Source organism: Halichondria panicea, chromosome 10, assembly GCF_963675165.1.
Source record: "Halichondria panicea chromosome 10, odHalPani1.1, whole genome shotgun sequence".
Taxonomy (NCBI): Eukaryota; Metazoa; Porifera; class Demospongiae; order Suberitida; family Halichondriidae; genus Halichondria; species Halichondria panicea.
In genome coordinates, this window is record NC_087386.1 from 2,729,846 (window position 1) to 2,746,308 (window position 16,463).

Below are 16,463 nucleotides of genomic sequence, written 5' to 3' on the forward strand. Positions count from 1 at the left end.
GTGCACGTTCTAATTGATACCCACCGAGTTACTTAGCAACCGTTTCGGATTTACAGTTTAGATTTTGAGTCCTTTTTTCGTTTTCTTATTATTGTGAGCAATCAACTATGTTCAAGAACACCTTCCAGTCAGGCTTTCTATCCATACTCTACAGTATTGGCAGCAAGCCCTTGCAGATATGGGATAAAACGGTGAGAATTATTGAAACCTTCCACTCTCACCACATGTGTACACGATTATGCTTTTTCTTCAGGTTAGAAATGGTCACATAAAGAGGATAACTGATAACGACATCCAGTCATTAGTGTTGGAGATTGTAGGGACCAACGTAAGGTGAGTGCAGGTACATATAATGTTGGGTGATATAATTACACAGCCCCTTTGAAGTTTCATGTACATGTAATGTAATCACACATAATCCTCGTACATACAATCAATGTTGAATACACAACCTCTGGTGCAGTTGTAAAGAATTACTTTAACCATCGCTATGTGCATGTATGTAGGCAAGAATTGTTAGCGGGTCTTGGACCCCATTTTTCATTTTAATACCTAACATTTATACTGTGCATCTCCCCACAGCACAACGTATGTGTGCTGCCCTGCTAACCAGAAGCAGTTCCTTGGGATCAAGCTACCCTTCTTGGTCATGATTATCAAGAATATGAAGAAGTACTTCACCTTTGAAGTCCAGGTACCTGCATACCTGCTACGTACAACTGTGCATGTACCGTATAGCGGGTATAATTATTTCGAGGGTATAAACTTTTGCTGAAATACATTAGAAAGGATTTTGCGGATTTAATTTTTGTGGACTACAGCCTTTTGGCGCATGCGTGCATGTGATAAATATTTGCGGTACATGCTTAATCAGTAAGAAACACGTAAGTTTTTACACCACTTGAAATAATATAGTATGTATGTTGCATAGCGAAAAACTTGGTGGATCAACTTTATTCTCACTATCTTTTACATGTAGCTAGATGATTGTGCACTTATACATGTACTGTTTTAAGATATTTTTCCTATGCTAGGTTTTGGATGACAAAAATGTCCGTCGGCGATTCAGAGCCTCCAACTACCAGTCAACGACCCGAGTGAAACCGTTCATCTGCACCATGCCCATGAGACTGGACGATGGGTGGAACCAGATCCAGTTCAACCTCTCTGACTTCACCAGGAGGGCCTACGGAACCAACTACATTGAGACTCTTAGGGTCCAGGTGAGTAATGAGCCCGGCTGTATAGTTATTCATAGCAGATATTCAAGATCAATTAGTGGCCTTGTTTTCTGTGTGTTCTCCCAATAGTAACTTCGAAAGCAGTGTGCAGTCAATTCTTACACGATCTACTGTTATTGTTTACAACCCATTGCCTCTAGATCCATGCCAACTGTCGTATTCGAAGGGTTTACTTCTCTGACCGTCTGTACTCTGAGGAGGAGCTGCCAGCAGAGTTCAAGCTCTATCTGCCAGTGCACAACAAGGATAAAGTGAGTGTTACGTACATAACGTTTTTGCTACGTATACGTATGCTGGACTCATCACCTATGTTGAGCTATTGGTGTTTGTTATAATTATTATTGATGGATAATTTATTAATTATTTTCACGAGTAATTGTTCACTGTATTAGTCTCCTCTCTCTCTCTCTCTGCAGGGAGGTGCAGCCCCACTGCAGTCATAACCACCCACACATGTTGTCACTTATTTGTGTGTACAGTAACACTCTTACGTACTTACACTTACGAGTACATGATGGTGAAAAATTGTTTTATGCTCATAACTTCACCTATTACATGCATACATTGTTCAATCCGTCATACTTGTTAATTGCCATCTACTTGTAATAAAGCTCAGCTATAATCATAGCAAAAGGGTTTTGGCCAATTACGCATTAAGACATACATTTGAAACTCTAACAATACATGTGAAATACTGATCCATACAAAATTAATTATGGCAAGAGTAGACAAGATCTACTCCTGGTTGAACAAAAAACTTGACAACAAGTAGAGGCGGTATCAATAAAAGGATGCCATTAATTAATGACAATGTTCGTTCTGTTCCCTAAAGTTTCCCATGAGATGCCTACTCTTAGCAAAGACAAAGTAGCCAATCCCAGCACCAAAGATCACAGCCAGAAACAGCCATCCATTAAATGTCATCACCACTAACATGAGAAGGTAGCCATAGCCAACTTGAAACACATGGAGAAATGACTGCACAATGTGCATTGAAATGCTGACAGTGTAGTACTTCAACCTGTAATAGAAGAGAAAAATATGTACACATTTCAAAAGACACAGTGATCAACAGGTCTTAGAAATTAGGAGGATGTAGCTACTAGTACCCAACCAAATATGCTGCATTGAATTTAAAGTATGCTATCTACAATTAGTACCATACACAAAGTAACACGGTTGTTAACGTGAAGCAAAGACTAGCACTATTAACAAGCCATAGAGATTATAAAAGCGTTTCGTTAACGACATGACACAGAGAAACTTAATGTAGCGAACCAGCTTCGCATTAAAAGACAAACAGTTGTCAGTGTGAACATGGAACCTCATGCACTTCCTTTCAATGAATAAACATGGCCATGTTTAGTGAGCACATTACAACAGATGTTTGCAGCTAACCAAAACAGTCTATTAATACACAACGCATGCACACAACAGCTTACTGTACTGACTCACCCTTTATTGGCTGATCCACCATCACAGTTCTCACTGACTATCAGAGCCGACTTGTCGGTCGAGTTAACGATGCTGGTACCCCTACAGCTCCTACCATGACCACGATTGTATTTTTTCCAATGCTTCATATCCAGATAGATGAGGTACTCTCGGAGTGTCTTAACCCCCTCATAAAGTATGGCCAATATGAACCAAACCACCACAGCTCCTACCATGTCTGTAGATGAGGAATGTATCGTGAGTAGTCATACAGACGTCACGTGGAGAGTGTACGTCGTGTGTTTGTCTGTACTATTATATCTAGTGTGTGTGTGTGTGTGTGTGTGTGTGTGTGTGTGTGTGTGTGTGTGTGCGTGTGTGTGTATGTACTAGAGGCAGCTTAATTATAGGATGAAAGGTAAAACAGTTGTTATGTTAGATTACCTCCCACTGATTGTACAGTCCAGGAGCTGAACAGCAGACCCATGGGCACAGTGTGACTGAAGTGAAACGTCATCTGTATAGAGAAAGTCTTATCAGTCACATGCACAATAGACTGTACTACTATGTCAGTCACAATGGTGTTGGGCTGGTATTCACTCTTATAAAACGCTAAGACTCAATCACTCACCGCCATATGCATTGAATCATTATGATCCATCGTATCCATGATCAATACAGGGCCTGAAAAGTACCCTAAGAGGCTAAATATTACCTTTAACAGTTAAAAGACAACCTCTTTGATCGAAGAATGCCTAATAATTATTTGAGGAAAAGGGTGTGTCCTTCTACAAATAAGACGTGGGCGGATTCATTCACAGAAGACATAAGTGTGCATCTTCACAATGCACATTATTAGATATCATATACACACATAGAAAGCCTCAATACAAAAAAAGCTGTATCAGTCTAGGAAAGAGTTCAACTCTTAGCTTATAAAGACACTCAACACTCACTAAAACGTAAAACCACGAATAAAAAAACGTTACTCAATGACAGCACTCATTCTGTTCCCTCGGGTTTCCCATGAAGTTACGGCCCTTAGCGAAAACGAGGTAGCCAACACCAGCACCAAAGATCACAGCCAGGAACAGCCATCCATTGTATGTCATTGTGACCAGCATGAGAAGGTATCCATAGCCAACTTGCACCACGTGGAGGACAGACTGGAGGAGGTGCATTGAGAAACTCACAGTGTAATACTTGAGCTTGGATTGTCTGTGAAATAAGGAGACAGTGACATGCATGCAAGTCGTTTAAAAGCTTGCTGAGGGAGGACCTTGATATTTAATTTGTGTCAGATCTCTAGCTACATTGCAAGCAGCTATACAATATTAGTTATAATAAGTTATTGCTGGTGTTGTTCTGGAATCTATATTATTATTGACTCACCCTTTACTAGCCTCCTCGACCTTAGTGTCCACACTGCTAACAGCCTCTATACTCTTGTCGTAGGCCACAGGCTCACATTTGCAGGCATTAAACTTCTTCCACTGCTGCTTGTCCAGATAGAACAAGTACTCACGAAGTGTTTTCAGACCCTCGTAGAAGATAGCTAGAATGAACCAAGCCACCACTGCTCCAACCAAATCTGCAGCAAGGTGATTTTGCATGATTGAATCTCTACACACAATGTATACAAATAAAATTTACCTCCCACTGATTGTATAGTCCAGGAGCGAAAGAGCAGACCCATGGGCACAGTGTGACTGAAGTGGAATGTCATCTGTATATTGCAATAACACACAGCATGATATTAAACAACGATACCGCTACAATTACATGCATGATGATAGGTAGATTTATACTCCGCTTTTGATAGTGGTAACACAAGAAACAAATTAAACTATGCATCCATTGGCATGTTTAGCTTTTAATTAGAGTGTTCCACACACCACACACGCACACGCACACACACACACGCACACGCACACACGCACACGCACACACGCATGCACACACGCATGCACACACACACATGCACACACACACACACACACACACACATGCACACACATGCACACTCACCTGCATCATCATATGCATTCCCATTCCCATCCCCATGTCCATGTCCATAGGCATGGATCCATTGGAGTTCATCATCATGTCATTATTCATGGGCATGTCAGTATTCATCATCGGCATGTCCATGGTCTCACTGAATTCTGAGTGATACACAGCTAAAGGAGACACTAGAGCAACACTGTTAGACTAGCTACTAGCAAACTTATTATAAAGCTTTGCCAAAGTAGGGGATCATGTGGTGGTGAACAGGCAGCTAAAATGGATAAGTTCACAATGGTTTACAAACAAGGATGAAGAACATTGTTTGGGTACTACTGTTGGTACTATGCAAATCTTCTGATAGAGAAACTCCAGGGCCTATTATGGGACACAACTGCGATAATAATTATACTGTGTGTGTAAATTTACAATAGGATACCAAAATCAAAAAATTATACTTACAAGAAATACGACAATCTACATACAAACAGGGCTTGTAATAATTCTCAATATTAAGTGTTACAGTGTTCATTATCCTCTTCAAAAGTCTTTGCAGTTGGTGATGATTTTTTTCTGAACACAGCGAATATAAAGTACCCGAGTCCTGCCCCAAATACCACGGCCAAGAACAGGTATCCATTGTAGGACATGGCTATCAGCATCAGAAGATAGCCCAGTCCAACTTGTATCACGTGTAGGATCGATTGCAGTATGTGGAACATGTTGATGTACTCACGAGCAATCGTTTTGACAGACACCATCCTATAGATGCAGTCAGGTGATGATTTACATTGCACACTACCGTATTGTTTGAAGTGGTAACCGCTTTAGAGTAACAATGGAACTAACGGTAGAGTGCCATTAAAATAAGGGCCATCGGTCATTCAACCTATAATCACAATACTATAATTATAACTAACTTCTATATGTACACGGCCCAAGTCCATAGCTACAGGGCTATGCTATCAATAATATATTTTTGTTGTTGTTATTTATTGTTCAATGCTACACTATGCTCACCATGGCGGAGATTGCTTCTCCTTGCATATCAGTGGACCCTTCTCATTGAGTGTCTGCACATTGGTGCACTGAGTCTTTTTATTCCTCTGTCTTATTTTCTGATCGTGTACCATCAAAAACTCTCTCACACTTTTAAGTCCCTCATAAGCTAAAGCCAATGCAAGAATGGCTATAATGCTCCCAACCATATCTGCAGGTGTGGGAGGAGAGAAAGAGCCCATAAGAGACTGCATGAAGATATAATAACAATAAGATTGTATTTGGTAACACACTGCTACATGTAACTGCGATTGTATCGCAGTTCTCAAATGAATGGTTTGTGAACATCTCCATAATGGTCTATTCTCAAATGTGTATTTTTAAGGGGTTCATTTCCACTGTACATATTTACGGAATGGCACTACTGATATTAATAATGAAAGCACCGCAGGTGCTGCTGATGCCTCAGTGAGGTGTCAAAGCTACATAACTAATTCTATCTATCATTATAAATTATCACGATAAACATTTTAATTTTACTGCATGCAAAGGCAGAATCCAGAATCACACTCTCCAAAAAGCAAGATCCCACTATAATTAATGGAAAAAATTGCTCACTGTTCTAGGGCAAAAGCAGAGCAAAGGTATCTATAACAAAACTCAAATAGTGGGTAATGATCGACCATGATTGTTATTAAAAACGATCGATGCCAAAATTCCAAGTCTAAAAATTAATTAGAGCCTTGCAGCTCTCTTCTCACTCTTGCAGCTACCAATAGCTGGCGTTCTAGTGCAGAGCTAACTACTAAGTAGAGTAGCAACACTCCGTGGACAAGTTATTCTACGTACTCGTTTGAAAAGGCTGCAATGGCATTCAAAGTAAGCAAAACTAGGCATAACTCGAGGAACGAAGCATTATTTTACAAATCCATGAAATAAAACATGACTAGAAGCCTTATAGAAACTCTTGCACTTTATTGATCCTTGAGCAGCTGTAGCAGTCTACACACACAGACACACCTGTGACACCAGACACATAGACACATAAACACACTACCGTATACCTCGCTTGCGCATGCGCACCAAGGTATAATAAGTGCACATTTCATTTGGTATGAGTCACAAGTCAGCATCATCTGACAACAGGTGCACTACTCTGCAATATAAGCTATCATTGTCTGAGCATGATGAATATCATTCAGAAATACAATTGAATTATCGATAAAGGTCAAACAGAGAGAACTGGTCGTGGATTTAGGGCACTTTTTTAAAATATTAACATGAGTATCAAACACCCTACAGCTTATATATTATTTTAGCTTACACCAAGATTCAGATGCTTTACTACCGTAATACCACCTCAACTTACGGCATCTACATTTGGACATTTAGCACATAGTATTGCTAACAGGTCTTACAGTGGGGTAATGTCTTCTAACCATTCAATGGCTTACCCCATGCAGTCGTGATGGTCCAGGTGGTGAAGAGAAGGCCCTCTGGTAGCAAACCAAAGTAAAACTGCATCCTCATGCCACCCATCTATAAGTATGGGAAAAACATGAACATGAACAAACAAATGTTTTCTGCTCCTCACACCTAGCTAGACCATCTAGCTGACTTACAGACATGTTGGAGCAGTTCATCATCATGCCCATATCATCCATGTCCTCCATGATAACTATATCACTAGGCAGCAGCTACAGTGAATCCAAAGACAACTCAGCTTTATCAGATAAACATTGGATGAGGTAAAGATCCTCGATCACACTAAAAATAGAATATTATGGGGCTTTTTTAGCGGATGGTAAAGATCCTAAAGATCTATTATGCCAACCGACCATGTCACAACCTGCACACATTCATAATGATGACCCTTACCATAGAGTATTTTCTACTGGTAAAGGATCAATAAAGTTACAAGTTACAATTAACAGTCCACATGAGATTGAAGAACATGAAGAACTTTATTGTACTGCTGTTTCTCTTCTCGTGTGCTGCTGCACTAGCTCCTCTGCAGAGAGGAGTCCTGCGAGCACCTCCAACACCCCCAGGAGTTAAGCTACCAGAGCCACAATGGATGGTGCAGTACCTGGACCACTTCAACAAGGACTCAAAGACCACATGGAATCAACGTTACTTTACAAACGACAGCTTTTGGGACAAAGAGAGTGGACCCGTGTTTCTGTTGCTGGGAGGGGAAGGACCGGATAATCCTGCATGGCTGGTTGCAGACACAGAGATTATGATAAATGCACAGAAGTTCAAGGCACTCGTCATCACCATTGAGCACAGGTACGAGGCCGGCCGAGTAGCTCAAGACCAGCCGTTCGTTGTCTGAAAGAACGCCTGGTCAAGTTCCAATGTAGAACTTGTCTAATTGGTCCAGGAATTTTTTGGACCGGTAATTGCCCGCAACAACCATAACTACCCGTGAATGTCATTATGATGCTTACAGTAACGTGCAGCTAGCTAGTATTGTCATCTATAGTATTGTTGTGTTTGCGGTTACCGTAATCATGTTCACAACTACTCAAGCCTAACCACTCGCTGACTCAGCTAAACAATTTCTACATTGGACTTGACCAGGTGTTCTTTCAGATAACAAACGGCTGGTCTCAAGGCTAGAGGCCGAGGGGGGTGCCCTTCCTTACAATGACTATTTTCTTGCAATGGCTATTCTTAAATTTCAGATTCAAACTTGCCCTAATCCTGGCCGTGCACATATAGATTTAATGCCATTGTTATCTAAAGCGTTCGATACCAGACAGCATTCTAAGAGCAAATATTTATAGCAGAGTCCAATTTGAGGTGCTTTATGTGTGGCTAGATCCATTCGATGGTGTGTTACAAGTATTTTGCTTTCAGGAATTTTATAGAAGCATGTTTACTCCTTTGCTGCTTAATAACTTGTACCACCATCCCACAGGTTCTATGGGGAGAGTCATCCCACCTCTGACCTCTCCCTGTCCAACATGAAATACCTGAGCAGTCGCCAGGCCCTCGCTGACGTCAACTACTTCATCGGAGTTATGACCAGCATGTTAAAACTAACGGACAAGAATCGCTGGGTCTCTTTCGGTGGCTCATACTCTGGTGCCCTGTCTGGGTGGCTGAGACAGCTCTATCCTGACAAAGTGGTGGGAGCAGTGGCCACCAGTGCTCCAGTGTACGCCATTGAAGACTTCTCTCAGTACCTCGAAGTGGTGTCTGCCTCTCTAGGTTCTTCCTCTCACGGTGAGTGGTGGTGTAAGCGGAAGGACTGTATTCGGGTAAGGAATGTGTGATGCTGAAGCGGTCCTTATACGTTAGCCGATGTATTTCATAGCATAGGACACTCTGGCTGGTCCTGCCAGTTGATGTGAATGCATGAATGTAAATAAAGCGTATCCTTGTTTGCAGTGTAGGATGTTGAATGTTTGTCCTAAGCCTTGGATCATCTATTCAATATGGCATTGTCTGTATGGTGCAGTGGTAACCCCAGACGATCAGTATAACAGTATATATGCACTGCACGTCTTGTGTGTGTGTGTGTGTGTTATGGATAGAGTTGCTTTTTGAAGTGGTAGAGCTGCAGCATATGTTGGTTGTGAGTCATACATGTACATGAAGTAGTCAGCCGGAACCATGCCGAGGTTTGGTGGGTCAACATTTGTGGTCTTAAACAGATGCTCAATCCTTTTTACTAACCATTATGAAACTGGTGAGGTGGTGTCCACATCCTTTATTTTGTATTGAATGGAGCCCCTCTTTCCCCTGGGCCATACATGTATGTTCTCTTTATGCAGGTGCTGAGTGCGTGAACGCCATTAAGGAAGCCACTACCCAGGTGGACTCATGGCTCGGTAATAAAAACACTTGGAGCATGGCTGAAAGAACATTTAAGTACGTTACTATAGTTATCGAAGTTGTACTGATAATACATGTAGCATGTATGCACACTTCACCAACCAGTACCATCTCTGTAGCAGTCACTTAAAACCAAGCTGTAATTTTGATGTATATACATGTACTTGTATCCACCATCAGTTTCAATATTTGCCCCCTTTATGACATTGTATATACTCTTGATGACAATCATTTTTCCTCTTATCACATTCTTGACTGCACCATTTCCCCCTCCATTGCAGCATTTCTCCTCCTCTGGAGTCAGAGATGGATGTAGCACTGGCTGCTCAGAATCTGGCCGGAAATTTCATGGGTGTGGTCCAGTACAACAAAGACAACACGGCCTTTGAGGTGGGTCTTATAGTGCTCTCCCCTCAGTTGGCCCTAGCATGAGAGATCAAAGCACTTTAGAGTTTACGCTATGCCAGTTTGGAAGGAATCAATCATGAATCTGTAAGAGTGAAAAGCTTCTATTTTATGAAAATACTATCTGTAAGAACATTCTTATGTTAGTCTTCCTGTAATAAGATCAAAGAAGAAGTAGTGACTGAAAGTGATGACTGGTGGTGGCTATTAGCTGATGTTTATTTTCTGGTATGTGTCAACGTGTGTGTTTGTTTGGGGTGTAGTGTGAGGAGGGACACAACGTTTATTTTTGGGTTATGTAGAAACATAAATACATGCAACGTACATGTGTCCACTATCTGTTGCTAGGGTGGTTATAATAGCTGTGAGGTTCTACGGAGTTTGATCGTATGACAGTAGTTTGTGACTCAGGGTAATAGGAATGAGAGCCTCTCTTTCTTGGAAAGGATAATTACTATTACGTAAAAAGGAAGGAAAGAAGATTGCGTGTAGGAAGCAATGTATGTCCATAATGGCATTGTTATGATTGATTGCATGGAAAAAATGAATGGCATTCAGTGACCCTGTACAAGGTACATGCATGGTGGCCTCAAGATCACCACCAACATTAGTGTTACTAAGTGATGCTAAAATAGTTACTTGTATAGGCATGTGTGCATCGATCTAGTGTACTTACCCCCCACACACAAATCACACACACCCCAGCTAATTAGCCCACTAGGGGCGAAATAATTACAGTATGTTCTCATGACTTCACGTCCTCACACCGTGCAGGGCCGTGCCAACAATGTCACCATCGAGGTCCTGTGCTCTGTGATGGTGAACACAGAGCTGGGGTCCCCTGTGATGAGGTATGCAGCTGTCAACAAGCTGATGAGCGGCAACGAATCACTGGACTGTAACTACAAGAGCCTTATCAATGAGATGAGCACTACCGACTGGTCCCATCCGCTCGTGATGGGAGGAGGTGAGAAATTAGGAGTGGCACTAAAATTAATTGCATCCACTATTCGTACAAGAACATGTACATTAATTGTTACCGTAATTTTACACTAATAAAGCGTTATTAATTTGTTTAGCAAAAACATAATACATGTACCAAATATCTGTCTACAAGAAGAGAGGTGGTAGGATCAGTGGAGTGTCACAATTAATGGGATTTATAGTATATGTTAGCACCATCTCGGGGCATTCTGATCTTTAACTAGTGCAGTACAGCAGCTACAAGAGCACGTGGTTCTCGTTCTCGCTTACTGAGACACTATAATCATAATATTATTGTATTGTACACAGGCCGTATATATACTGTACGTGCTCACCTGAAAGGCTCTTATTGTTCGTACGTAAGTGTGAACACCATGAGAGAATTCACCTTGTCAGGGTATAAAAAGAAGGACAAAGTATTAAAAGACAATGGTAGTAACATTAATTTTCATGAAGCTCTGAATAAGTACATTTTCGTATCAATGTATAGAACTCTTGGTGCTTGACATTGCGTTGAGGTATAGCTTTGCTCGTTCAAGCTCATACAAAACCAGGCTATAGAGTACAGAAATACTGCTACACTTGTGCAATGAGGGTTAACCTTATACTCAGTGACAACGTTTCAGGGTCAGCTTTTAGGTGTAGAGAATGCACTGTGCTAATTATAGCATATCCCATTCAGTGGAGAGCCTTAAAAGTATCTCTGTTATGCATTTCAGGCTGGTAATCATGTGAGCCAATCTGTGCCTAATTCCCTAAGCACTCTATTATATTCACCTGTGAATTAAAGCATTTGGAATGCTGACATAATAATACCCATTATGCATATCGCATGTACCTAAGAAACCATATGTCGTATTCACCATGGAAGAGTCTACATGTAACTGTTACAAATGTAGCTATAGTAACATGCATACTGCATTACCCACTAAGCGTGGCACTCCATCTTCTTCCCCCAAGGGAAACACTCTAACAATCCTCCTCTGCATTATATACTCCAAGAAATCATGCAGAAACCACAGAGTACGTGTTTTTTTTTATTGCATATGGCACTCCATCTTCTTCCCCCAAGGGAAACACTCTAACGATCCTCCTCTGCATTTTATACTCCAAGTAATCATGCAGAAACCACAGAGTACGTGTTTTTTTTATTGCATATAGCTACAAGCCCTATATAACAGGTATAGCCATAGAGATTTGATCTCACCATATACAGTAGTTCTGTGCATGCCATAATAAAGTAACTAATGCTGTGTATTACAGCAGCACTCCTAGGCTGTGATTGCATATGTGTGGCTTGTTTCAAGCTGGTTAAATGCTTGAGGCTACACATACGTACATGTAAATGCTGTTTGTACAAAAACAATTTTTACTGGTTTTTTCACGAGTCACTGTTAGAAGTATATGTACATGATTTGTTTGTAATTATTTACCTATTGATAGTTCAAAGGGTACACGTTCTTCTAGCCTGTACGAACATTGTTAATTGGTGTTTAAAGTGCCTACCGTATAGTACGATTGATTGAAAGGTTCAATGCTTATACATGGTACAGGCAGCTGCAGCTAGTTGCCACTCATAGATATTCCTCTATTAGAGCATGTTCTTACTTGTATTTGTATGTTCAATGCCATTAATTCACACAAACACTGTAGCTAATCATAATTATGTGATGGGTAATTGAATTGGCAGTATTCGTTTTGTTGGCAGTTTTCACAACATTCTCACTTTTTAGCAGCTGCAACTTCTCAGAATTGACAAGGCTGTTAATATTCATTTTTATTTTTAATGTGAGCCCACATTATTCCTTTGGTAGTATTACTATCCGTGAAACTACTGTATAGGTATTTAGAATGCGAGAACGGTTAGGTTTCATTTAAGTTATTGAGATTGCCTCAAGTATCTGTTTGTGTGTGTAAACTGAGCTGTATTGATGACTAATGGCTGCAAGTATCACTCCTGTTTTATGCTGAGGTGTACTACACAGTGTAGCTGTTCCCTGATGATACTCAAGTCCCTTATCTTCTGAGAATATGAAGTGTGATCAGTGTACTTATACATGTATCATATTACATCTAATGTCGATCAATTGTACAGTGTGTGTGTGTTGTCTTCCGAAAATGTTTTGGTTCACCAAATAAATCGTGTACAGGGTGTATTAGGGATGTGTTTACTCCCTTCTATTGCCCTATAATTCAGATGCCAAACCACACTGCTAAAAATGTGCCATGTACAAAGATGTCTAGTCAAAGGCTTGGCACACTTTACCAATCGACAAATCTGTAATTCATAACTAAGTAGTCTCTGTACCTAACACTATATATGTATATCACTCGATTGTCTAGTTTTGCCAATTCAGGAACTTGCTTCCCACAGACATGTTTATTTATAGGTCTTTGTTAGCCTCGAGGCCAGACTACAGTCACCACAGAATGATAGCAACTCAATGTCTGGCACTAACACACAAATCACCAACATGTCTATGTTTACAATTCATCCCTATTGTTCTCACATGACTGTCACATGACCTCCATCCCATCCCTCCCCTGCAGCTCGTCAGTGGTACTACCAGACGTGCACAGAGTTTGGGTACTTCCAAACCACTGATTCCACGAACCAACCGTTCGGCAAACTCATCTCTCTCCTCTCCTACACCGACGTCTGCAACCAAGTGTTCAAAATCGATGCGACTGCAATAAAGAATGCCATCACCTCGACCAACGCTCACTACGGGGGGAGAAATGTCACTGGCACTAAAATAGTGTTCCCTAATGGCTCTATTGACCCCTGGCACCAGCTCAGTGTTGTTAACGATATTAGCCCAAGTGTGCGGTCCTTCTACATTCATGGAACAGCCCACTGTGCCAACATGTACCCACCAAGTCCACAAGACCCTTCAGAACTCACACAGGCTAGAGCTAACATTACAGCAGCCATTGGGACTTGGCTACAGTAGAGACGAATGTCTATTGTTTGCTGATCGTGTGCTGATATAGTTATGTGTTGTTTATATTTGCCTTGTTAAGTTATTTTCATGTTTGGTCACTTTTGTACGTGTTACTGGATTGCAATATGTGCAGTGCTTTTCTCTTGTTGATCTGTTGTAAGTGCATGCATGTCGTCTGCATGTAATTTGATACCCTGGGATCTTGTCTGTGGCTAGCAACAGGGTCTCATGTGTGTTGGTGTGCAAGTCATGGTGGTTTCATTCAAACCTCTAATCCCATTATCCGTTACAGATCATCTCACTCCTCCTCGCACTGCTATGTTGGTGGGCAGTCAATTGCACTGCTATATGTTGGTGGGCAGTTGGCAATTGACCTTTTGAATGTTTTGAATAATATCTCTCCCCAACTACCTCCTAGCAACTGTACCACTCCACAATAATGACAACATTGTCTAGGCATCATATCCACATTTTAATTTTAGCATTCATGCATGCAGCCAGCCTCTACAGCATCACTAGCTACCTGACATGCTTGCCATGATTCCCACTAGTGACTATAGATTTGACATAAGGGAAACCTTACATCTGCATGTGACGTTACCACAGGTGTGCCCTAAATGAAGTCTCAACATACACATGAAATGAAAGTATACAACAAATACATTGTTCCACGTACTTGTTAAAGCCTATAGTACATTAGTGTACCTAGATGTTGTTCTGTGTGACATTTTTGTTGGCTTTGTTACTAATCCCATTCCAATTTACTCACTTCATTGTTGATCGAATTAGAGCAAAGGGGGGTTTCTTATAGAATCAATGAAACATGAACTTGATTGGGTATAGTATACATCTGTACAAATATACAAAAATAAGGAGAGGACATCGATCTCCATCTTTTAGAAAATAATTCAACTGAGTTTAAAAAAATATTAACACAAAAAAAGAGGTGATTCTTCAGTTGTGTGTAGAAAATGATTAAACTTTAAATAATTTATGCCTGTGAACATTCAGTAGGGTGAGTATCTGCATGGATACCTTAGTTCAGCTACACTAGGGGCACTGCTTACCAAGCTGGTGGTAGAGGACACAGCAGGAGTACACGATACTTCAAAAATTAGCTCCGAGTCTATTGTCCTCCAAACAAATTTTTGAGCTTCATTTGCTCGTGGTGAGCACAGTGAAGACTGCGGTAATGCCAGTTCAATTAGTTCACTAGGCTGGTCTTGGTAGAGAGGTGCCAACAGCTTGGATCTGTGCCCAATGTCTTCAGTACAATCCACAGCAATGTTGATGACTGCTCTCCAATTGTATGCTCTCAATGCGTGTATATCTCCTGTAATTTCGTTCTTAATAACTAGCCACACGAGAAACGATTGGTCTCTACACACTCTCCGCAACGTGTCTGGTTGGTCTCTTCCCACGGGGATAGCCCAACTAACGGTAGGGCTGAAATTGTCATTCATAAGGATGCGTACATTCTGCTCCGAACATGGGCCTTTGACAGTGACTCTCTCTGTAGTAACACCATACCACGGGTACTGTCGTCCGTCTGCATCACTGACTGCTTTAGAGAGGCCATTGTTTAGCTCTTGGATCTCCCAGCTTGACGTACCACTTGGATACTCATTGTAAAATTTCATGTGAGTGACGGCCTGTACCCAGCCAATCGTGTATATCTCTCCTTCTTTGAGTGGTGATATCTCGACCTCTGCATCCGCTCGAAAATGTGGGGTGACATAGTTCAATGTTGACGCTGTCTCTCTGATTTTTGTCTCAGTTCGATCCACACTAGCACTGCTCTCAAGTACATGAAACTTTTTTGACAAGGCTTGCTTCTCCTTCTCAATTGTCATTATCCTATTATCCTGAAGGGAAGCAGAGTTCAACTTATAAAATAGGAGCCTAAATCTAATTCCAGCTACCTAAGCACATTTAATACTCCATTCTATCTAGGAATGTACTTGACAAAAGAACAATGCATGCAGAGTTATCTTAGATTATTCACGAGCCTCGTTAACAGCTCTCAAAGAGGCTCAACCGAAAGAGTGCTAACTCACCAGACAATTAGAGCCTTCATTTAGCATACACAAAGAGATTAGAATGTTTTGTCTATAGCTTTAGCTACGTACCTTCTGAACGGCACACTAGAGTTGGTCCAATTCAGTTGTGGTAGATGAGATATCAGTAGTCTCCAGGTATGTGGAACAGCTGAAAGCTAGCCAAGACTCTCTCTTCCCACAACCGTCAAGATTCATAGACACATAGCGGCGCGGATACTTTGCCAGGAAATGCTTTTTTGTTGTGGTTGTTGTCTTGCAATGGATTAACAGCACAGGAAGCCATTAGTGAGAGCACTTATCAGTTCACCACGCCTAAAGAATTCATTATTGGCTATGGAGAAGGAAGTGTGTCAACAGTGCGGGTCACCTAGGAAAACAAAGTGATTAGGATCTAGGTTTCATCATGTTTTCTCTCACATTTGTGTGTGATATTCGAGTGTTTACAATCGTCAATTATGAAGCTTCTTAGTGCTTAGTTCCTAGCTAGCTAGCTATGCTGCGTTAGCTTGTGCGTGCGCATGAATAGTCTTGCTAGGTTGACTCGA

The 16,463-nt window shown here is 41.1% G+C and overlaps 5 protein-coding genes across 5 annotated transcripts; 2 read left to right on the forward strand and 3 right to left on the reverse strand.

Annotated features, from left to right (window-relative positions):
* The first annotated feature begins 5 nt into the window (after positions 1–5).
* Positions 6–1,856, forward strand: LOC135342506 (cilia- and flagella-associated protein 20). Its single transcript, XM_064539237.1, has 6 exons — positions 6–191; positions 254–333; positions 583–694; positions 1,035–1,223; positions 1,382–1,492; positions 1,658–1,856. Exons 1-6 carry the CDS (start codon positions 108–110, stop codon positions 1,682–1,684), a joined length of 603 nt encoding a protein of 200 aa, XP_064395307.1. The 5' UTR covers positions 6–107; the 3' UTR covers positions 1,685–1,856.
* Positions 1,857–1,906: 50 nt separating this feature from the next.
* On the reverse strand, positions 1,907–4,963 carry LOC135342471 (uncharacterized). Its single transcript, XM_064539202.1, has 8 exons — positions 4,704–4,963; positions 4,329–4,401; positions 4,068–4,266; positions 3,668–3,893; positions 3,307–3,390; positions 3,120–3,192; positions 2,697–2,913; positions 1,907–2,262 (listed from the first exon to the last, which is right to left on the reverse strand). The coding sequence occupies exons 1-8, from the start codon at positions 4,824–4,826 to the stop codon at positions 2,043–2,045; spliced, it is 1,215 nt and encodes a 404-aa protein (XP_064395272.1). The 5' UTR covers positions 4,827–4,963; the 3' UTR covers positions 1,907–2,042.
* A 107-nt stretch (positions 4,964–5,070) lies between these two features.
* On the reverse strand, positions 5,071–7,462 carry LOC135342507 (high affinity copper uptake protein 1-like). The gene is made up of 4 exons (XM_064539239.1): positions 7,301–7,462; positions 7,133–7,217; positions 5,700–5,889; positions 5,071–5,441 (listed from the first exon to the last, which is right to left on the reverse strand). Exons 1-4 carry the CDS (start codon positions 7,349–7,351, stop codon positions 5,192–5,194), a joined length of 576 nt encoding a protein of 191 aa, XP_064395309.1. The 5' UTR covers positions 7,352–7,462; the 3' UTR covers positions 5,071–5,191.
* Positions 7,463–7,575: 113 nt separating this feature from the next.
* LOC135342498 (thymus-specific serine protease-like) lies at positions 7,576–13,999 on the forward strand. Its single transcript, XM_064539228.1, has 6 exons — positions 7,576–7,970; positions 8,605–8,912; positions 9,464–9,560; positions 9,806–9,914; positions 10,704–10,896; positions 13,464–13,999. Exons 1-6 carry the CDS (start codon positions 7,618–7,620, stop codon positions 13,865–13,867), a joined length of 1,464 nt encoding a protein of 487 aa, XP_064395298.1. The 5' UTR covers positions 7,576–7,617; the 3' UTR covers positions 13,868–13,999.
* A 644-nt stretch (positions 14,000–14,643) lies between these two features.
* Positions 14,644–16,187, reverse strand: LOC135342560 (protein FAM78A-like). Its single transcript, XM_064539303.1, has 2 exons — positions 15,988–16,187; positions 14,644–15,723 (listed from the first exon to the last, which is right to left on the reverse strand). Exon 2 carries the CDS (start codon positions 15,709–15,711, stop codon positions 14,866–14,868), a length of 846 nt encoding a protein of 281 aa, XP_064395373.1. The 5' UTR covers positions 15,712–15,723; positions 15,988–16,187; the 3' UTR covers positions 14,644–14,865.
* Positions 16,188–16,463: the final 276 nt, after the last annotated feature.